The sequence below is a fragment of the Nerophis ophidion genome, linkage group LG27 (assembly GCF_033978795.1).
Source record: "Nerophis ophidion isolate RoL-2023_Sa linkage group LG27, RoL_Noph_v1.0, whole genome shotgun sequence".
In the NCBI taxonomy this organism is placed as follows: domain Eukaryota; kingdom Metazoa; phylum Chordata; class Actinopteri; order Syngnathiformes; family Syngnathidae; genus Nerophis; species Nerophis ophidion.
In genome coordinates, this window is record NC_084637.1 from 15,558,714 (window position 1) to 15,582,244 (window position 23,531).

Genomic DNA, 23,531 nt, shown 5'->3' on the forward strand with positions numbered 1-23,531 from the left:
GCTTGTCACTGACAGTTTGGTTATGATTTTTTTCTTCCTTTGTTTGTGTTTGTCTGTCGGCGCTCTTATTTTGATTCCTTTCCCTGCACGTTTTACCATGAATTCATTTACATGGACCCTTACTTAAACAAGTTGAAAAAGTTATTGGGGTGTTACCATTTAGTGTTCAATTGTACGGAATATGTACAGTACTGTGCAATCTACTAATAAAAGTTGCAATCAATCAATCAATCAATCAATCAATCAATCAATCAATCAATCAATCAATCAATCAATCGACGTCTCCCTGAGTACTTGTTTCCCTCACCTGTACCTGATTAGCAGTTTGGCACACCTTTTGGCAATTGCCAATCAGGCTACTATTTATACCTGCCTCGCCCTCCAGTCAGGGCTGGAGTATTGTTTGCTGTGAGCTGTTCCTGTTTGCTGGTTCCTGATAGCTATTTGTTTCTTGGTTTCCTTTAGCGGTATCCTGTTTGTTTGATTGATTGATTAATTGATTGATTGATTGATTGAAACTTTTATTATTAGATTGCATTGGAAGAGAATACATTATATGAAACAGTACAGTTTACACAATATAGTACATATTCCGTACAACTGACCACGAAATGGAAACACTCAAATCCATTTTTCAACTTGTTTAGGTCGGAGTCCATGTTAGCTGGTTAATTGTTAGCGCTTAGCTGTTTCCAGTTTGCTTGTTTACTGGTTCCTGAGTCCTGTTTTCCTGAATTTTATTTTGACAATAAAAGTCATGTTTTCCTGCATAAAGCCTGAATCTTGGGGTTCGTAACCACCACTGCCTGACAGAGACATATGCAACAATATTACAAACCCCGTTTCCATATGAGTTGTGAAATTGTGTTAGATGTAAATATAAACGGAATACAATGATTTGTAAATCCTTTTCAACCCATATTCAGTTGAATGCACTACAAAGACAAGATATTTGATGTTCACAATCATAAACTTTATATTTTTTTGCAAATAATAATTAACTTACAATTTCATGGCTGCAACACGTGCCAAAGTAGTTGGGAAAGGGCATGTTCACCTCTACATTACATCATCTTTTCTTTTAACAACACTCAATAAACGTTTGGGAACTGAGGAAACTAATTGTTGAAGCTTTGAAAGTAGAATTATTTCCCATTCTTGTTTTATGTAGAGTTTCAGTCGTTCAACTGTCCAGGGTTTCTGCTGTCGTATTTTACGCTTCATAATGCGCCACACATTTTCGATGGCAGACATGTCTGGACGTAAGGCGGGCCAGGAAAGTACCCGCACTCTTTTTTTACGAAGCCACGCTGTTGTAACACGTGACTTGGTATTGTCTTGCTGAAATAAGCAGGGGCATCCATGACAACTTTGCTTGGATGACAACATATGTTGCTCCAAAACCTGTATGGACCATTCAGCATTAATGGTTTCTTCACAGATGTGTAAGTTACCCATGCCTTGGGCACTAATACACCTTCATACCATCGCAGGTGCTGGCTTTTGAACTTTGCGCCCATAACAATCCGAATGGTTATTTTCCTCTTTGTTCTGGAGGACACCCCGTCCTCTGTTTCCAAATGTAATTTGAAATGTGGACTCGTCAGTCCACAGAACAACTTTCTACTTTGCATCAGTCCATCTTAGGTGAGCTCGGGCCCAGCCAAGCCGGCGGCAATTCAGGATATTGTTGATAAATGGCTTTCGCTTTGCATCGTAGAGTTTTAACTTGCACTTACAGATGTAGCGACCAACTGTAGTTACTGACAGTGGTTTTATGAAGTGTTCCTGAGCCCATGTGGCTATATCCTATACACACTGATGTCGGTTTTTGGTGCAAAACCGCCTGAGGGATCAAAAGTCCGTAATATCATCGCTTACGTGCAGTGATTTCTCCAGATTCTTTGAACTTTTTTATGATTTTACGGACCGTTTATGGTAAAATCCCTAAATTCCTTGCAATAGTTTGTTGAGAAATGTTGATCTAAAACTGTTCGACAATTTGCTTACAAAGTGGTGACCCTCACCCCCATTCTTGTTTGTGAATTACTTAGCATTTCATGGAAGCTGCTTTTATACCCAATCATGACACCCAACTGTTCCCAATTAGCCTGCACACCTGTGGGATGTTCCACGTAAATGTTTGATGAGCATTCCTCAACTATATCAGTATTTATTGCTACCTTTCCCAACTTCTTTGTCACGTGTTGTTGGCATCAAAGTCTAAAGTTAATGATTATTTGCCCCAAAAAAAATATGTTTATCAGTTATCAAAATATGTTGTCTTTGTAGCATATTCAACTGAATATGGGTTGAAAATTATTAGCAAATCATTGTATTCCGTTTGTATTTACATCCAACACAATTTCACGAAGGTCCAGCAGTCATGGGTTCAATCGCAGGTTTGGGATCTTTCTGTGTGGAGTTTGCATGTTTCTCCCCGTGAATGCGTGGGTTCCCTCCGGGTACTCCGGCTTCCTCCCACTTCCAAAGACATGCACCTGAGGATAGGTTGATTGGCAACACTAAATCGGCCCTAGTGTGTGAATGTGAGTGTGAATGTTGTCTGTCTATCTGTGTTGGCCCTGCGATGAGTTGGCGACTTGTCCAGGGTGTACCCCGCCTTCCGCCCGATTGTAGCTGCGACCCCAAGAGGGAATAAGCGGTAGAAAATGAATGGATGGATCTAACACAATTCCTTTATGGAAACGGGGTTTATAGAAAACAACAAAACCAATTAAAAGTAAGGTTACAAAAATATTTAAAATATAATACATATGCATCGTGTATTAACGGTTGTATAACTGTTTCAATGTGGTTTTATTTCTGTACTGTACTTCCTCAATATGTATGCGATTGCATAATAACCCCGTCTGGCCCTTTAAGAAAGCATGAATGAAGCTAGGCCATTCATAAAAAGCACCGGCGACGTAGGTAAGAGCGCTCTCGGCGTTGATTGGCCAACACTTGACTGACAGGCCAGTGAACCAATGACAACGGAGCACTGGGTTTGGCTTATATCCAGCGCCGAGAGGTCTCCATTGGGCAAAAAAAAAAAAAAAAATCCGCAGCCGAGTTTTTTTATTCGTGGCTTTGCGGGGAATGTAGGGAAGGAAACCGTGGTCGAGTTCAACTTCCACGCTGTTGAGAAACTTCGCTTGCCAGGTGAGACGACGAGTGTTATCATATTTGTGTTCGCATTCAGGGGGAGGCTTACGAGTGTTGTTGTTTCTCGTTATCGCGTCGTGGTCTAAAAAGAGTCAATCGCCATTTTATGACGGAGCGGTAATAGTGCGTCCATTTTTTGTGTTGCATCCGCAGCGCGATGGTGTTTGGTGTGCGCCTCTTTTTCGACGTGTTTGTGTCGTCCAGCCTGCCTCTTTCCAGCCGTGTTAAAATACTTGTCAATGGCGAGCTGCCCCTCCGCCCCCACCGGCCTCTGCTAGGATCAAGTTTCACTTCATTGTGAAAAACAAGGACCCGCCGGCCCCCCTCTTTGCGTCAACTCCATTCACAGTTCCGCGTACCACAGGAATGTCACAGTTCCAGTCACAACAACTCACTAGGACTATTATTCAAAAGTTATAGGTGCTCGGAAGCCCACTATAACCATTAGGAGGGTGTAACTAAAGTATCTTTACATTTGGAAAAGACTAAATTGATGGTATTCGGTAATAAAATGATAAATGATAAATGGGTTGTACTTGTAAAGCGCTTTGACACTACTTCCACATTTACCCATTCACACACACATTCACACACTGATGGAGGGAGCTGCCATGCAAGGCGCTAAACAGCACCCATCAGGAGCAAGGGTGAAGTGTCTTGCTCAGGACACAACGGACGTGACGAGGTTGGTACTAGCTGGGGCTTGAACCAGGGACCCTCGGGTTGCGCACGGCCACTCTTCCACTGCGCCACGCCGTCCCTAAAAGAAAGATAGAAGTTAGTTTATCCATAAACAATGTGAAAACTGAGAAGGTGTCTGAAATCAGATTTCTTGGGGTCATCTTACAAACCCCGTTTGTGTTAGATGTAAATATAAACGGAATACAATGATTTGCAAATCATTTTCAACCCATATTCAGTTGAATATGCTACAAAGACAACATATTTGATGTTCAACCTGATCAACTTTTTTTTTTTTTGCAAATAATCATTAACTTTAGAATTTGATGCCAGCAAAACGTGACAAAGAAGTTGGGAAAGGTGGCAATAAATACTGATAAAGTTGAGGAATGCTCATCAAACACTTACATGGAACATCCCACAGGTGTGCAGGCTAATTGGGAACAGTTTGGTGCCATGATTGGGTATAAAAGCAGCTTCCATGAAATGCTAAGTAATTCACAGACAAGGATGGGGCGAGGGTCACCACTTTGTAAGCAAGATGTCGAACAGTTTTAGAACAACATTTCTCAACGAGATATTGCAAGGAATTTAGGGATTTTACCATCTACTGTCCATAAAATCATCAAAAAAATTCAGAGAATCTGGAGAAATCACTGCATGTAAGCGATGATATTACAGACTTTTGATCCCTCAGGCGGTACTGCATTAAAAACCGACATCAGTGTGTAAAGGATAACACCACATGGGCTCAGCAACACTTCATAAAACCACTGTCAGTAACTACAGTTGGTCGCTACATCTGTAAGTGCAAGTTAAAACTCTGCTATGCAAAGCCAAACCCATTTATCAACAATATCATGAAACGCCGCCAGCTTGCCTGGGCCCGAGCTCACCTAAGATTGACTGATGCAAAGTAGAAAGGTGTTCTGTGGTCTGATGAGTCCACATTTCAAATTACATTTGGAAACAGAGGACATGGTGTCCTCCAGAACAAAGAGGAAAATAACAATCCGGATTGTTATAGGTGCAAAGTTCAAAAGCCAGCACCTGTGATGGTATGGGGGAGCATTAGTGCCCAAGGCATGGGTAACTTACACATCTGTGAAGAAACCATTAATGCTGAATGGTCCATATAAGTTTTGGAGCAACATATGTTGTCATCCAAGCAACGTTATCATGGACGCCCCTGTTTATTTCAGCAAAACAATGCCAAGCCATGTGTTACAACAGTGTGGCTTCATAGTAAAAGAGTACGTGTACTTTCCTGGCCCGCCTGCAGTCCATACCTGACTCCCATCGAAAATGTGTGGCGCTTTATGAAGCTAAAATACGACAGCGGAGACCCCGGACTGTTGAACGACTGAAGCTCTACATAAAACAAGAATGGGAAAGAATTCCATTTTCAAAGCTTCAACAATTAGTTTCCTCACTTCCCAAACGTTTACTGAGTGTGGTTTAAAGAAAAGGTGATGTAACAGTGGTGAACATGCCCTTTCCCAACTACTTTGGCACATGTTGCAGCCATGAAATTCTAAGTTAATTATTATTTGCAAAAAAAAATAAAGTTTATGAGTTTGAACATCAAATATCTTGTCTTTGTAGTGCATTCAATTGAATATAGGTTGGAAAGGATTTGCAAATCATTGTATTCCGTTTATATTTACATCAAACACAATGTCCACACTCATATGGAAACGGGGTTTGTAGATGAAAAGTTTACATGGAAAGCTCATACATTGCATGTGAAAAATAAGGTATCTAAAAACTTATTTATTTTGAACAAGGTTAAATGCAGTTTCCCGTGTAACACAATGAGAATTTTATATTGCTCAATTATTCTACCTTATTTCAAATATTGTGCAGAAATATAGAGAAATACATATCACAGCAACATAATGCCTTTATTTCTTTCACAGAAAAGAGCAATTGGTGTCATTTTTACAGCGGGATATAGAGAGCAGACAAATCCACTCTTCATTAGGTCAGGATTATTAAAACTAAAAGACATTGTAGAATTTAATACTGTATTAGTGACGTTCAAAGCTAGAAATAAAGTTCTCCCGAAGGACTTGCAAAAGTTATTTGTGTTTACGTCTGAAGATGAGAACCACAGAAGGCCGTATGACTTTAAACATCCAAGAGTGCGAACAAATTGAAACAAATGTGCTTGTCTGGTGCTAGTGTGAAAGCACGGAATTCTATAAACAAAGACTTAAAAAGCTGTAAGAATATCTTTGAATTTAAAAAGAGTTATAAAAAGAGATAACCAGAATTATATCAAACTGAAATTTGATATAATTTAGTTTGGACATGTCATTGTGAAAATGCTTGAAGGAAAGTTAAAAAGTACGCTGGAGTTCGTGTGTTGGTGGGGGAATAGTTATAAAGTCATCTAAAATAATTTGTGTTATAAAGGGGGCAGATAAATATAAGAATAGTATTCTTCCATCTGCTCCTTTGTGGTCATGGAAATGTATGAGAAACAAAAAAACAATGAAAGTGTCAACTGTACATGGCTTGTATATATTCATATTCATGAAAGGAATAAAAACTAATGATAATGACGATGTTGAGGGTGATATTGTTTTATTCTTGATATATAAAACCTGAATCTGCACCAAAAGTTGCATCATCCTGTAACTGTATTTGTTTGTGGTATTTATTCCAGGGTGAAGACTTCTTCAACATGGACTGCTTTTACGACCAACAAGTCCCCTTTATGGTGCCAGAGAGTGTAAGTCCATGTTGTTGCTGTGCTGTCGTCCCTCGTTTATTGCTGTTAACTGACCGAGATGAATTGTAGTGGGAGGATGATTTTTTTCTCAGTGGTTTAATTCACATGATGGTCAAGCGGCTTGAGTTTGAGTAAGTTTTTGATTGATTGATTGGTTGAAACTTTTATTAGTAGATTGCACAGTACAGTACATAGTCCGTACAATTGACCACTAAATGGTAACACTCCAATAAGTTTTTCAACTTGTTTAAGTCGGGGTCCACGTAAATCAATTCATGGTACAAATATATACTATCATCATAATACAGTCATCACACAAGTTAATCATCAGAGTATATACATTGAATTATTTACATTATTTACGTTATTTACAATCCGGGGGGTGGGGTGAGGAGGGTTTGGTTGATATCAGCACTTCAGTCATCAACAATTGCATCATCAGAGAAATGGACATTGAAACAGTGTAGGTCTGACTTGGTAGGATATGTACAGCAAGCAGAGAACATAGTGAGTTCAGAAAGCATAAGAACAAGTATATACATTTCATTATTTACATTTGGTTATTTACAATCCGGGGAGGTAGAACGTGGAGGGGGGAGGGTGTTAGTCAAGAGTTGAAGTTGGCTGGAGGTGTTGTTTTAGTGCGGTTTTGAAGGAGGATAGAGATACCCTTTCTTTTACACTTGTTGGGAGTGCATTCCATATTGATGTGGTACAGAAGGAGAATGAGTTAAGACCTTTGTTAGATCAGAATCTGGGTTTAACGTGGTTAGCGGAGCTCGGTTCAGCTAAGTACTTATGTACATTTTATTTATAAAGTGCTTTTCACTATTGAAATCACAAAGAACTGTACAAAACATAAGTGAAGTAAACAATTCAATTAAAACAACATAAAAAGGATACAAAGTGGATTAAAAATGATAGTTAAAAGGTGTATTTACTAAAAAGAGAAGTTTTCAATTGTTTCTTGAAAGTGTCAACACAGTCAAGATCACAGAGGGACTGGTGCAAATTGTTCCGGAGTCTGGGAGCTTTAGCCTGGAATGCCAGGTCTCCACGGGTTTTAAAACAAGTTTTTGGGATCTTAAGAAGACCCTGGCCTGAAGACCAGAGGGTGCGCCCTGAAGACTAGGGGCATAATAAGTCAGTGATGTACCGAAGGGCCCCACCATGCAATGCACGGAATGCCCGGACTAAAATCTTAAACTCGATGCAAAATTTAATTGGAAGCCAATGAAGACTGGATGAAATGGGGGCGATATGGGATGTTCTGGGTGCACCGGTCAAAAGTCTGGCAGCCGCATTTCGTACAGTCTGAAGTCTCTTTAGCGTTGACTTGTTGAAGAGAGTGAAAAGATAATTGCAATAGCCAATGCAAGACGAAATTAACGCGTGAATGACCATTTCAAGATCCAAATTTGGCAACAAATTTCTCACTTTAGAAATATTTCTGGGATGATAAAAACTGTTTTGGTCTGTTGACAGCAGTGGCCCTCCAAAGACATGGACTGATCAAACACAAGTCCAAGGTTTTAACAGATGCACCAAGGGAGTTCTTGATCAGGGTTTTTTTTATCGGGAGTAATTATCAGAGTTTCTTTTTTGTTTGAATTTATCTGGAGGAAATTTGAGCACAACCAGTTTTAAATACAGGATACGCACTTCAAGAACTCAGATAAAAAGTGAAACTGAATCATTAAAGGAGCGGAACAGTTGAGTATCATCTGCATAGAAATGATAAGAAATATTTTTAAAACTACTGATCAACCTCCCAAGTGGCATCTGACACAACAAAAGTAAAACAGGCCCCATTGTAGCATTAAAACAAGTGAGATTGAGTGTAGATTTTGAACAGAAAATGCTGTATTGCTGTTATGTTCTTGGGTGTTCCAGTTGTTCAAACAGAGCGATAAAAATATCTTTAATAGAGTCCCAAAAAAGTGGTTCATGAATGTAATAAAATCAGGAAAAAAACGAGAGTTTGTCAAAGGAAATGGCTCTTTAAAAATATCACTTTCGTCATCTTTTGCAATACAATCAGATATGTGTCTGCAGTGATCACTTTGTAAAATGTTTGTTTCATCATTTGATTGGTTTGAGAAACTTTCTGTGGTCCAATCGAGTTTATTGTCTACTATATAAGTATTATTTGAGAGCAGAACTAAACTTAAAGAAAGAACAAGAGATCACATTAGTTTGTTCTTTTGTGATTTCTATGCCTAAATATAACTGTGAAGACCTGCTTGTGCAAATAAACTAACGTCATGTTAAGTTCTACTAATAAATATTGTGATTGTTGGTCCAGTATACCGCATTTTCTTTCTTGATTTTTATGACAGAAATTCAAATCTTAGTTGTTGTGCAGGAAAGTAAAGTGCTTTATTCTACACGGATCACCACATTATAGCTACTTTGGTGATATTCATTAGCATCAGGAAAATATCTTTAATGGTATTCATCAACTAGATGAATAAATCTCACAAGCTCAACAGCATATACTGAATATTGATATCACTACCAAACATTACTATGTTTAACAATGAGACAAAGTGTGAACTTCACACCATTAAAAAGCTGCAGACATGAATTGTAGCTGAGACTAATATTTGTAGCAGGAAATATACTGCAAACAAACTTATCCTTTTTCTTGTTAGCGTCACGATCACAGCAGCATGGCACTCGTAATGTCAATCAAATACGTTACTGAGCGATGCACAAATAATTCCAACTTTGTCTCTTGTGGATTAATGTTTAATTTTTGGTCATAGGAATAAGACATGACGTGCCTCCAATATTTTCTTCTCTAAATAGTGTCAAATGAAGCGAGGTATTGGCAAGCATGCCCTCTGTCTTTTAAAAATATATTTTTCTTAAGAGTGTAAAAATCCACTCCATCCCATTTTAAATATTTATTTAATGATAACTTTTATATTTGCCTTTAAACCTTTTAAAATGTGCCCAAATCTCCACTGATACAGGTAAATAAACAGCAGCCTGATGGGGCTCTAGACCATCGCCTAAAACCTCGAAGAGCCCAGATGTGCTTTTAGGTCACATGATTGTAAACCACCTGTAGAGAGCATATGGATAACTAAACAACGTTTTTTCCTGCCAAAATAAACCAAAATATTGTGTTTAAATATAGTTCCATACATCTTCCAGCTCATAAACTTACAATAAAACATGCTTTTATTTCTTCTAAATTATAATTTTTGGACAATTTTTCGGCCGTATTTGATGCACTCATTTTTTCAGTGTTTAGTGGCCAGCAGGCTGCCAAAACACGCTCTCAACGCTACAATAACCGTAACAAAAGATACACATAACAACAAAAAAAACGTGTATTTTGCCAAAATTCTAATTTGCTTTGGAGCAACATTGGCAGGGAAATAATGACTTGTGTGAGGTAAGTCAACACTGGTGGCTGCCTCCTTTGTATTGTTTGTCATCACTGTACTACATATGCCCGTGCTTTTACTTTAGTTTTTTTGTTTTTAATATTTTTTAAAGGCTTTGCTCTGGCGAGTCTGCATGGCTTCCTGATTTTGTTATCGCCATAAGTACTGAACTAATGCTGCTTTTTACTGCAATATTTGTTTGGATTATTGGTGACACATGCAGAAAAGGTGCAATTTTGAAGCAATGTTTTGTCAGCCAAAGTGTATTAATTTACTGTTACTGAGAGTGAGTATGCAAGTATGTACACTTGCTTACCTCACACAAGATACTGGTATTTATTGCCACTCTAAACTTTCCGGCTAACCTTTATTTTCCATAATTTTCTTTGGTGCCATGCAAATACTCCCTGCATTTTTGGAGAGTGAAGTTGAGCCATGCCACACAACAGGGCATCTTAACGCGGCATAAAAGCTGTTCATTTAAAATAAATGAACAGCTCCAAGCCAGTTTCAAAAATGGCCTCCTGTTGTCAGGTGGGGGGCTTTCGACCAATAATTTTGGAGTTTGTCTGAAACCGAGTCGCCCGTACTCTTTCTATAGACTGCTCTGGCGATACACAGACTTCATCTAGTGGTACGCCAAAGAATCACTTAATTAAATATTCAAACACAGTGTTACTGTTCAAACTGTATCTAATGTTATAGTTGTGACCAAACATATTATATTTACTTTGCCGTGTTTTTAATGAGTACCTAGACCTACTACTCTACTGTAGTTTAATGTTGGTCATTTTGGTGGTACTTGGTCTATTCTGAGATGGTACTTGGTAAAAAAAAGTTGAGGAGACAATGAATGAGCGCATAAGAAATGTGTTGACAAACTTCTAAATACGTTTTCCAACATTATGAGGGACATGAAATAACACCCTTTTGCCACCTTTACATTCTTTTACAAGGGAACTGCACTTTTTTTTATTTTTGCCTATCATTCACAATCCTTATGAGAAACAAACAAGAACAGATATATTTTTTTAATGATTTCTGATATATAATAATAGTTTTTTCTAGGTGGCTAGCAATGGTCCTTATATTGGTAATCCATTTTCCCTCTAAATAACTCTAAAAAAACAACAACAACCAAAAAGCCCCAACATTACTTTCTTTACATCTTATGCCGTGAATATTAACCAAGTATTAGCAATATTGTTATTATAAGTGCTTAGGCAGAGAAACTATTTTTAGCTGCGCCATGCAGCTAAATTGTTGACATACTGAGCTGCTAGATCTCCTGATAGCAGGTGAATTTTATCTAGATTATAAATCATGCCTATCACCTGGATAGAAAAAGGTTGTGGCCATAATCTGAGAAGTTGGTCATCTATGACATTCCACTTTGCTAATTTTCAGTATCAGCTTTTTTTTTCAACCCTTCGCAAGGATCATGATTAATTTTTCATCCAAACAGATTTAAACATCACATCAGTCGGCATCTTAGTGAGAGCAGACATTATACAGTACATGATTGTTTTGTTATGTTTGTTGTCTCTCACAGAGTCTGTAATGATAGGTGGTGGGTGTTGTTGGTAAAGGGAAAAGCGAACATTGTGATGAGTCTGTAAAATTAGTACGCCACTGTATGCTAAAACTGAGCAAAATGCATAAATATTACGTTGTTATAAACGTGGCTGTTGCTGAATTACATATATACTTACAGTGTGTATATAGATGACTGATGGAAGTTTTTCAGAGCGCTTTACAGGAGGAAGCAAGCAACTCCACTGGCTCTATTGACAGCTGACTTTCATTTCTGTTTATTTGCGAGTTGGAACGCATAAAAAAATAATATACATATGTTCTTATCTCACATAAAGATTTTGAATGATAGACAACATTCCAAAAACATGCAGTGTTCCTTTGATGTCTGAGGCTGAACCAATCAGGGGCCACGATACTGAACAGCATGCTCTGACTGGTGTACTCTCCTCTGTATATATTTTATATATATTATATATTTAGCCATTCTTATCCTTGAAAATGTTTAATTCAGGACCAAAAAAATTTAGAGTATGCTTTTTTTAATAAATCTAACCATATCGATAAAAAATCTGCCTTGTGGTAAAGCTCTAATATTTAAAGTGCGATGTGGCGAGGGTCTGTATCGCATGTATTCATGGCTGCCAGTTGATACTTAAATTGCTTTTTATTCGTGTGTAGACTTGTCGCACAGAGCAAACAGAGCGATGCCCCAGCGACCGGAAAAGGAAGTTCATGGATGTCGGCTTGGATCAAGACACAGAAGGTACGCCTGCAGTGTTTTGACCTCCCAAAATGGCGATATAAATCTGCAGGAAGTGTTTAAATTTAAAAATAGAATGATTTGCTCTGTGTATCTACAGATCTTTTCCAAGATCTGAGCCAACTTCAGGAAATATGGATAGCAGAGGGTACAACACAATTTCAGGATATATAGATTTCCTGGGTTATGCTGTATGTAACAACTGACCTTTTTTCCTTTCCCTTGACAGCTCAGGTTCCTGACGATGAGCAGTTTGTCCCAGATTTCCAGTCCAGCAACTGTGAGTAGAGCCTGGGGAGGGGCAAACTTCATGTAGCCCATGCATCAATTATTTAAGCCCTTTTTCTTCTAACGAGATTGTGTGCGCACACATCTGTCAATGCACAATTATTTGATTTATAATCTTGTCATTGATTGATGGTCATGTGACGTATACTGCCTCGATATGCTATCCATTATGCATAATGGATCAAATACAGTGTGTACAGCATCACAATCATCCGTATAGTGTATTTATTTCTACTCACATTTTATGTTGTTTATTGCACCTTTTGTTTATCACAATCTGTACAGTATATTTATTTAAGCACCATTCTACCAAATTGTGCTATATTTGTTGTAACTCTCAAAATAAACATTAATTATGTATTATTCCAACTATAATTTTGATCAATTACATGTTGAACTAATCACAATGTTTATTGTCCTGTCACAGGTAAATTTATTTATTCTTTTAGACAAGACTGCAACGATATATTTGATTGGAAAAAAGCTTTGATTCATATCCTAATTGTTTAATAGTTGTCACTAGTAAACATTTATAAAAATCCTGACCTTAAATAGTGCCCGGAACTTTAAATATGTGGACATAGTTTTTGTTCGAGGGCACATGAGAGTGATGGTGCGTGTTTGCTGTGATCTGTGTGGCCTCGAACAGCGTAGAAGGGTCTTTTTTTTTTTTTTTTGCTAAAAGTGCAATTTCAATAGGTCTTTTTTCAGTAAAAGTTCAGGAATTTAATATTCATGGAACTTTTAGTTCCTGAAAGGGAAAGTTCTTTTAGACTTGGCTTTTGTTTCCACTGCAATTCCCCAGTTCAGGGTAGTTTATACAAATCAGGCTGATGACGTATGGAGTCGTGGTTTAGTATATTCCCACATTGATTCCATCTAAATAAATAGACATTACGAGGTCATATTTCTTTTACTATAGAGTAAGTAAATGAGGCAACAAAATCAATGTTTGTAGTGTTCAAGGTATCAGTAATTTAAATTGATATTTTAATATTGCATTAAAGGCCTACTGAAATGAGATTTTCTTATTTAAACGAAGATAGCAGGTCCATTCTATGTGTCATACTTGATCATTTCGCGATATTGCCATATTTTTGCTGAAAGGATTTAGTAGAGAACATCGACGATAAAGTTTGCAACTTTTGGTCGCTAATAAATAAGCCTTGCCTTTACCGGAAGTAGCAGACGATGTGCACGTGACGTCACGGTTTGTAGGGCTCCTCACATCCTCACATTGTTTATAATCATAGCCTCAGCAGCAAGAGCTATTCGGACAGAGAAAGCGACAATTTCCCCATTAATTTGAGCGAGGATGAAAGATTCGTGGATGAGAAAATTTAGAGTGAAGGAATTGGAAAAAAAAGGCGATTGCAGTGGGAGCGATTTAGATGTTATTAGACACATTTACTAGGATAATTCTGGAAAATCCCTTATCTGCCTATTGTGTTGCTAGTGTTTTAGTGAGATTAAATAGTACCTGAAAGTCGGAGGGGTGTAGCCACGGGTGTGTTGACCGCGAGTGTCTCTGAGGGAAGTCACGCAGCTGCAGCAGGACGGAAGCTCCGCTGATGTCTCCGGTAGGAGCCGACTTAATATCACAATTTTCCCATTCAAAAACTTGCTGGTTGACGTGGAGAAACATGTTTGCTTGACCGCTCTGTGTTAAAGCTTTACAACAAACAAAGAAACACCAGCTGGGTTTCAGTTGCTAAAGGCAGCTGCAATCCACCGTTTTCCACCAGCAGCATTGTTCTTTATAGTCTCCATTATTAATTTAACAAATTGCAAAAGATTCCGCAACACAGATGTCCAAAATACTGTGTAGCTATGCGATGAAAAGAGACGACTTTTAGCCGTGTGTGGTGCTGGGCTGAAATGTCCGCTCCAACCAATAACGTCAACATAAGCGTAATCATTCCGCGACGTTTTCAACAGAATACCTCGCGGGAAATTTAAAATTGCAATTTAGTAAACTAAAAAGGCCGTATTGGCATGTGTTGCAATGTTAAGATTTCATCATTGATATATAAACTATCAGACTGCGTGGTCGGTAGTAGTGGGTTTCAGTAGGTCTTTAATACATCATGCAAAAGACCTTATTTAATAAAAATAACATTACAGTTAATTTTATCGTACATTTATACATTTTTTATGTTCTGAGGACGTGTGTATTGTGTCAAATATTTATATATTCATTGTAATTCTGCGCATGATGTTAATTGCAGATGTAAGCTCCATTGTTTTTACCTTTTATACGTTTGAATCTGATCTAATAGTGCATTTATTACTGTTTATGTTTGCAGTGATGTTTCAAGGGCCGCCATTTAGCAAAGTGAAGCGAGAGTCAAGCCCGTCAAAAGACATGTCTCCCTGCAGGACGCCTCACGCTGACGTGTGCCTTTACAGCTACAGGTCGGACATTTCCCTGCCCCAGAGGCAGCAGGAGAACTCGCGATTAATTTTGTTGCAGAGTGCGTGAAATAATCATAATTTTTCTTTTCTACAGTGCCTGTGACAGGAAACCGGCCGGGTTCACAGGTGCCGCCCACCCAGCTGGACCCGTGCAAAGGCAGGTTACAAGCTGTCGCACCAACCAGGTCTCTACCTTAAGCCCCTCCCACCACCACAACCCGCCAACGACCAATCAGAACCAGCCATTTGCATTGCCGCACCATCCAATCCGCGGCCCCGCTGGAGCGTTTGGTTCTGAGCAGAGGTGAGTCCAAAACCAACAGGTCAAATCCAGTCTTACTGCTCTGGTGTGGTACACTCTTGCTGTCATCACGAAATGCGGCTTGAGCTTTTGTGTGTCGTACAGAAAAATGGGTCCACTTCTTGACATTATTTACATCTTAAAATGTCTTCTCAGGTTTCAGCGGCAGATGTCAGAACCGTGTTTGTCCTTTTTGCCGCCAAAGAAAATCGACAATACGCCCTATCCTGCCTCCAGTCACGTGAGCCGCCCGCTCTACCAGCGCCACCTGTCAGAGCCTCTGGTTCCGCCCGGTGGCCGAGGCGCCTGCAAGCAGGAGCTGGTGGATCCGCGCTACCCGGAGGCGTTACCTTGTGGTCAGAGCCCAGCCTCCTTTAACGGCGTCACCATCAAACAGGAGCCGCGGGACTTCAGCTTCGACACAGGTGTGTATGGGATTGTTAATAATTAAGAAGGTTCCGATTTATGCTGCCGATTCCGATCATCCAAAACTGATGTTAACCAATATGATCACATGTATTAACTTTAAATTGTTCAATGTTGAGTGCTTTTGACAGTGTAACAAAATCAACACTGTATTTAAAGAATTGCTTATTCTCTTTTATTACGTACAATTTGTTGGTCAAAACAATGTCAATAATACACAATAATTGAACTCAAGTAAAAACTACACATTTAAATCTTCTGTTTTTTACCCTCAAAGTGCACCTGTGTGGAGGGACTTACTTCCTGTATTTGTAAACTTTACCAAAAACAACATAAAAATGTCATATATAATCCTAATTTGATTTTTATTTGACTTTGCTGACACACCAACGGTTGTTGTTGTTGCAATACCCTCTCTCTAGACTCTTATTAATCTACTTTTTAATTTCATGTTAATCGTTTACTTTATGCTGAAACGTGCATTGATCTACACTTCATAAACTTTACTATGCACTTATTTCTTAATGTTTAAAGCTATCTTAGCGGCTATTTTAGCTTTTAGGATGTCTGCGTCTGGTAAGCTGTAACATGTTTAGCCTCGCCCTCCAGTGATAATGTATTTGATAATGGTACTAAAAAGGCTGTTCATGTTTGTGATTATTATAAGCTTTGATATATTGGCTGCACACTGTGTATGGAGACACATCATGAGCTGCTACAGTTCCTTATCAGCCGAGGGAGTAAAAAATAAATACAGGGGGATCAGTGTTTTCAGTCAGCAATAATCAGCAATGGCAATCACATGTACAAGACATGCATCTGGGGATAAGTTCAAGGCCTACTGAAATTAGATTTTCTTATTTAAACGGGGATAACAGGTCCATTCTATGTGTCAAGTATGACACATAGAATGGACCTGTTATCCCCATTTCGCGATATTACCATATTTTTGCTGAAAGGATTTAGTAGAGAACATCCACGATAAAGTTTGCAACTTTCGGTGCTAAGAGAAATGCCCTGCCTCTACCGGAAGTCGCAGACGATGACGTCACACGTGTGGGGTCTCCACACATATTCACATTGTTTTTAATGGGAGCCTCCAACAAAAAGTGCTATTCGGACCGAGAAAACGACAATTTCCCCATTAATTTGAGCGAGGAATGAAGGATTCGTGTTTGAGAATATTAATAGCGACGGACTAGAAAAAAAAAAAAAGTTAAAAAAAAACGCGATTGCATTCGGACGGATTCCGATGTTTTTAGACACATTTACTAGGTTAATGCTGGGAAATCCCTTATATTTCTATTGTGTTGCTAGTGTTTTAGTGAGTTAAATAGTACCTGATAGTCAGAAGGGTGTGTCCACGGGTGTCTTGAGGCGCAGTGTCTCAGGGGAGTCGACGGCAGCTATGGACGGCACAAGCTCAGCTTTTCTCCGGTAAGAACTGACTTTTTAACCACAATTTTCTCACTGAAACCTGCTGGTTGACATTCCGTCTTGATTCATGTTCGCTTGACCGCGCTCTGATCCATAGGAAAGTTTCACCCCCAGGAATTTTAAACAAGGAATCACCGTGTGTTTGTGTGGCTAAAGGCTAAAGCTTCCCAACTCCATCTTTCTACTGTGACTTCTCCAATATTAATTGAACAAATTGCAAAAGATTCAGAAACACAGATGCCCAAAATACTGTCTAATTATACCGTTAAAGCAGACGACTTTTAGCTGTGCGTGTGTGCAGCGCTCATATTCCTAACAGCCCGTGACGTCAAGCGTACACGTCATCATTACACGACGTTTCGAAGATGAAACTCCCGGGAAATTCAAAATTGTAATTTAGTAAACTAAAAAGGCCGTATTGGCATGTGTTGAAATGTTAATATTTCATCATTGATATATAAACTATCAGACTGCGTGGTCGGTAGTAGTGGGTTTCAGTAGGCCTTTAATTGGCTACACTAAATTGGCCCTAGTGTGTGAATGTGAGTGTGAATGTTGTCTGTCTATCTGTGTTGGCCCTGCGATGAGGTGGCGACTTATCCCCGCCTACCGCTCGTATGCAGCTGAGATAGGCGCCAGCGACCCCTTGCAACCCCAAAAGGGACAAGCGGTAGAAAATGGATGGATGTATGGATGGCAATCATATGTTGTATTTTTTTCGAATATTGTCCAAACCTGACTGGTGGCCGATCGATCGGCACAGCCCTTATTATTATTATTATTATTATTATTATTATTTTCATTATCAAAATGTGCGCGCTTAAGACATTATCAACATACATTGTCGACCTAAAATTGAAGACCCAATAGGAGTAATTGCACAAAAAATGTTCATACATTGGCATCTTCGATAACATGAACACTGTCTTCCTGTTCAGTGCAAAATCCATCCGTCCATTTCCTACCGCTTATTCCCTTCGGGGGCGCTGGAGCCTATCTCAGCTACAATCGGGCGGAAGGCGGTGTACATCCTGGACAAATCGTCACCTCATCGCAGAACCAACACAGATAGACAGACAACATTCACACTCACATTCACACACTAGGGCCAATTTAGTGTTGCCAATCAACCTATCCCCAGGTGCTTGTCTTTGGAAGTGGGAGGAAGCCAGAGTACCCGAAGGGAACCCACGCTGTCACGGGGAGGAAATTATTTTCAAAATAAAAACATTGTAGTATTAACCTGGTTTATACACCTTTTAAAAACAGATTTCCACATGTAACACAGCTTTATTTTTATAGTGGTCAAGACATACAACAAAATGACCACAAAAGCTCTGTTTGGTAAGTGTAAAATAGTATAATGTCCAAAGACACATTCCACACTTCGAAGCACTCTAGCAACTTTTCTCTCTTGGGCTGGCTCCAACTAGTACTTTAGAGCCAGGAGTTGGTTGAAAAATAATTGTATTATTGCTAACCTTTCTTATGTCTCTGGCCAAAGTCTCCCGCAAACGTGCAAGCAATGGCAGATTTGGTTTTCGATACGTGTTATGTCGACCGATCTCAGTCAGCCAGTTTGTGGAGATAATTTAGTGCTGATAAGAGTGGAATGAATGATTTATCTTTTCAAAGGCATTGGTGAGTCAACATGGCTGACTTAGCTACCACTACTTAACTATCACCATCCCACAAAAAAGTTAGAAATAGAAAAAATATATATTTTCATTTTAAGAAAGAAAAAAAAGTTATAATTAGCATTTAAAAATGTGCATAAAGATGAGGAAATTAAAAAAAATTTTAGGTTTGAAAAAAAAAAAGTTCATTACTTTATGAAAGAAAAAACCTGTTATGGTTAGCGATTAAAAAAAACAAGTGCGTAAAGAACAAAAAAGGCATCGGTGGATCAACATGGCTGACTTACCTATCACCATCCCACAGTAGACATGCAAGTTTGAATATGATTGGTAAATACTTATCAGGTTTGCATGTCTACTGTGGGATGGTTTTCAAGGACTGTAGTGACAGATTTGATGAGTACTTTTCGGGGTAAAAAGTCTCTCCGGGGTATAAGGCACACCTGCCGAAATTGCTTAACAAAGAAGGAAAAACACATATAAGTCGCACTGGAGCAGTGGTTCTTAACCTGGGTTCGATCAAACCCTAGAGGTTCGGAGAGTCGGGCTCAGGGGTTCCGCGGAGGTCAAAACACACCCTACTCATCGTGTAAATAAAAACTTCTCCCTATCGGCGTATTACGTGATACGGCAACAGCAGACGTCAGACTGATTTGCAGGTGTGTCATTTGTTGTGACTTCATGCACTGTGTCGGTTTTGTTGTTCGAACAAGGTGATGTTCATGCACGGTTCAATTTGTCCACTAGTAAAAATCTTTCGTATGGGGAACATATTCACCAGTAAATAGTTGCGTATTAACATGCAAATTAGTAACATATTGGCTCTTAACTAGTCATTAAGTACTTATTACTGCCTTATTCAGCATGGTAACCAGGTCGTTACAGTAGGAAGCAAGACTGACTGACTGGAGAACGCAGGCTTAAATAATGACAGTAATCACAAAACAGGTGAAAATAATGAGTAACCATGGAAACCAACTGAGAGGTGAACAAACAGGAACCAAAGGAGTCCAAAACCAACAGAAAACACAAAAAGACTCAAAAATCTAAATCATAATATGATCCGGGCAGCGGATCATAACATTTTCTATTTTTTTCAACCAAAAATGCTTTGCTCTGATTAGGGGGTACTTCAATCAATCAATCAATGTTTATTTATATAGCCCTAAATCACAAATGTCTCAAAGGACTTGAATTAAAAAAAAAAAATTCACAGAGGGTACATCACTGAAAAAAGACTCAGAACCACTGCCTTAGAATATGTTCCCCAAGTGTCCAAAAAAACTGTAAATTAAGTCTTTGTTGCTTAGAATATGTTCCCCTTACTAAGGTGTTACCAAAAACATACAACTTTGTCTTGAATTTGAAAAAAAAGGAGGGTTCGGTTCGGTACCTCCAACAAGGTTGAGAACATCTGCACTGGAGTATAAGTCGCATTTTTGGGGGAAATTTATTTGATAAAACCCAACACCAAGAATAGATATTTGAAAAGCAATTGAAAATAAATAAAGAATAGTGAACAACAAGCTGAATGAGTGTACGTTATATGATGCATAAATAACCAACAGAGAAGGTGCCTGGTATGTTAACGTAACATATTATGGTAAGAGTCATTCAAATAACTATAACATATAGAACATGCTATACGTTTACCAAACAGTCTGTCACTCCTAATTGCTAAATCCCATGAAATCTTATACATCTAGTCTCTTATGTGAATGAGCTAAATAATATTATTTGATATTTAACGGTAATGTGTTAATAATTTCACACATAAGTCGCTCCTGTGTATAAGTCGCACCCCTGGCCAAACTATGAAAACAACTGCGACTTATAGTCCGAAAAATACAGTAATCTGTTTATTTTTTGTCTTGCAGAGGTCCAAAACTGCCAGTCGTCATCCTTTGGCAAAACTTCAGTCTTGTACCAGAACAGCCGCACAGGTGAGAGGGAGTGTGATTGTTTTCCACATCTGCAAAACCGCAGTGTGACATTGTTGTATAATTTTCCCACTGGCAGGATTCGCTCGCGACTCAGAAGCACGCTTTTACTACGATGACGCCTGCGTTGTTCCGGACAGAATTGAGGGTAAGATGACAGACCCCAGGCAGTGTCACCTGATCAAAGATCCTAAATAAAGCATTTTTTTTTTTTTTTTTTTTACATGTAGGTAAAGTGAAGCAGGAAGGTTTGCCGTACCAGCGCCGCGGCTCCCTACAGCTCTGGCAGTTCCTGCTCACACTGCTGGATGACCCGGCCAACACACATCTGATTGTCTGGACAGGGCGCAACATGGAGTTCAAACTCATTGACCCTGAGGAGGTTGGTCACGGAATGCACTGAACCCTGAAGCCCGGCGTCCTAAAAGGTCTGCTTTGATGTTTTTTCTCTTTAATCCAGGTGGCTCGGCTGTGGGGGATCCAGAAGAATCGACCCGCCATGAACTATGACAAGCTGAGCCGCTCCCTGAGGTACTACTACGAGAAGGGCATCATGCAGAAGGTGAGGGTCGAGGGTGAATCTACGCTGATGCAAAAAGGAGTGACTAGCGCTCACATGCTCTCCGTCTGATTGGTTCCTCCTTCAGGTTGCCGGGGAAAGGTACGTCTACAAGTTCGTGTGCAACCCCCAGGCGCTCTTCTCCTTGGCGTTCCCAGACAACCAGAGGCCCAGCCTGAAACCGGACCCAGATGCCCCCCTACCTGCTGCCGAGGAAGATGGGCTGGCTCTGCCCGCCTACGAGGAGGAGGGTCCGTACTTGGCGGACGGCAGCGAACAGTGCATTCAGAGACTGGCCTTCCCCGACAGCTGCCTGTACTAGACCATGGTATAGATTCTATGCAGGGTTTGAGATCTTTTATACTTTTAAATATACAAACTACCTTCACTCTGGTATGGCTTTGTCTGTTTTAGACCCCTCCCCGCCCCTCCTCACAGTAGTTTAATAATATTCCTGCAGCCAACAATCAAAAAACTGATCTCGAAGCATCTTATTATGAAAAGTAAGCAGGGGGAAGTGCTGTGATTCAACCAAAAACAATCCAAGCCATGCAACTCCTTAACTAGCCTGAAAGGGATGCTTGTATTTTCCAGATGCCACGTTCTCTTATAAACTTGTGTATTCAAATGTTTTCCTGTGTTTTTAAAGCTAATATTTTTGGCATCATATGGACTTGCTTTTTTTTCCCTAGACCAGTTTTATGACAAAAAGTACCGCTACTATTTTTTATTCACTGCTCCTAGCATGATGGTTTCTTACAATCGGCTGTGTCAAGCTAGTTTTTCCGCATTTTGTATAGTGGAGTCGCTTCAGTGAGTAGAAACGCTGTATAATGATACTGTATATGAATATATTTTTGCAAACGGCAGTGAGTTGCACAGTGGAGCTTGCAAACGTGTCGGTGACAGAGCGACCTCATGCTTTGCAGATTCAACATGGATGTTTTGTTCTGTGATCAATGGAGGGAAGTATTGACCTTCACATGCTGTACGTGTGCCTTCCGTTAATGTTCACTGATACAATAAAACTATTTTACTCTTATGATTTAGGGATTTTGTTTACTTTGGATTTATATTAATTTCACCTTAATACCACTTTTTTTTTTGCTTCAATTTCGAGAAAATACTTTTCCAAATGCCAATCTTATACTTTGTATATCAATCAGAACATGCTGAACTGCAAATGAAATACTGGCCTCTAGTGTTCAAATATACTCAATGTGTGTGTGTGATATATATATATATATATATATATATATATATATATGTGTGTGTCCATCCATCCGTTTTCTACTGCTTGTCCTGTTCACTGCATTCGGGTGGAAGGCGGCGTACACCCTGGACAAGTCGCCACTTCATCGCAGGTCCAACACAGATAGACAACATTCACACCCTAGGGCCAATTTAGTGTTGCCGATCAATATATATATATATATATATATATATATATATATATATATATATATATATATAATGAAACCCATTTTCTACATCTTTAAGCTACATTTAAACCAGTGTGGATGGCACTGCGAGCAGGAGGGTAAAGTGTCTTGCCCAAGGACACAATGGCAGTGACTTGGTGGCGGAAGCAGAGATTGAACCTGGAACCTTTAAGTTGCTGGCCCGGCCACTCTACCAACCGATTCACACCGCCCCATATGTATATATGTATAATATCCATCCATCCATTTTCTACCGCATATTCAATTTTGGGGGCGCTGGCGCCTATCAGCTACAATCGGGCGGAAGGCGGAGTACACCTTGGACAAGTCTCCACCTCATCGCAGGCCCAACACTGATAGACAACATTCACACTCACATTCACACACTAGGGCCAATTTAGTGTTGCCAATCAACCTATCCCCAGGTGCATGTCTTTGGAAGTGGGAGGAAGCCGGCGTACCCGGAGGGAACCCACACATTCACGGGGAGAACATGCAAACTCCACACAGAAAGATCCCGAGCCTGGGATTGAACCCAGGACTGCAGGGCCTTCGTATTGTGAGGCAGATGCACTAACCCCTCTTCCACCGTGAAGCCCTATGTATAATATATGCACACTAAATTAGAAAGCAGTTTCAAATATTGTGTTTTTGAGGGATGTTGTGAGTTATAGAGTTTTATTTCAATCGATGAATAATTCTGCAATTTGGAATACTTTTCCAAAAGAAGCACGTATAGTGGGGCAAAAAAGTATTTAGTCAGCCACCGATTGTGCAAGTTCTCCCACTTAAAATGATGACAGAGG

The 23,531-nt window shown here is 39.5% G+C and overlaps 1 protein-coding gene across 1 annotated transcript; it reads left to right on the forward strand.

The window, feature by feature from the left end:
- Window positions 1-3,009: 3,009 nt before the first annotated feature.
- Window positions 3,010-22,325, forward strand: LOC133544013 (ETS translocation variant 5-like). The gene is made up of 13 exons (XM_061888991.1): window positions 3,010-3,165; window positions 6,521-6,586; window positions 12,199-12,283; window positions 12,381-12,428; window positions 12,510-12,560; window positions 14,875-14,983; window positions 15,078-15,287; window positions 15,441-15,709; window positions 20,662-20,727; window positions 20,804-20,872; window positions 20,955-21,106; window positions 21,185-21,286; window positions 21,372-22,325. Exons 2-13 carry the CDS (start codon window positions 6,539-6,541, stop codon window positions 21,603-21,605), a joined length of 1,443 nt encoding a protein of 480 aa, XP_061744975.1. The 5' UTR covers window positions 3,010-3,165; window positions 6,521-6,538; the 3' UTR covers window positions 21,606-22,325.
- The last annotated feature ends 1,206 nt before the right edge of the window (window positions 22,326-23,531 follow it).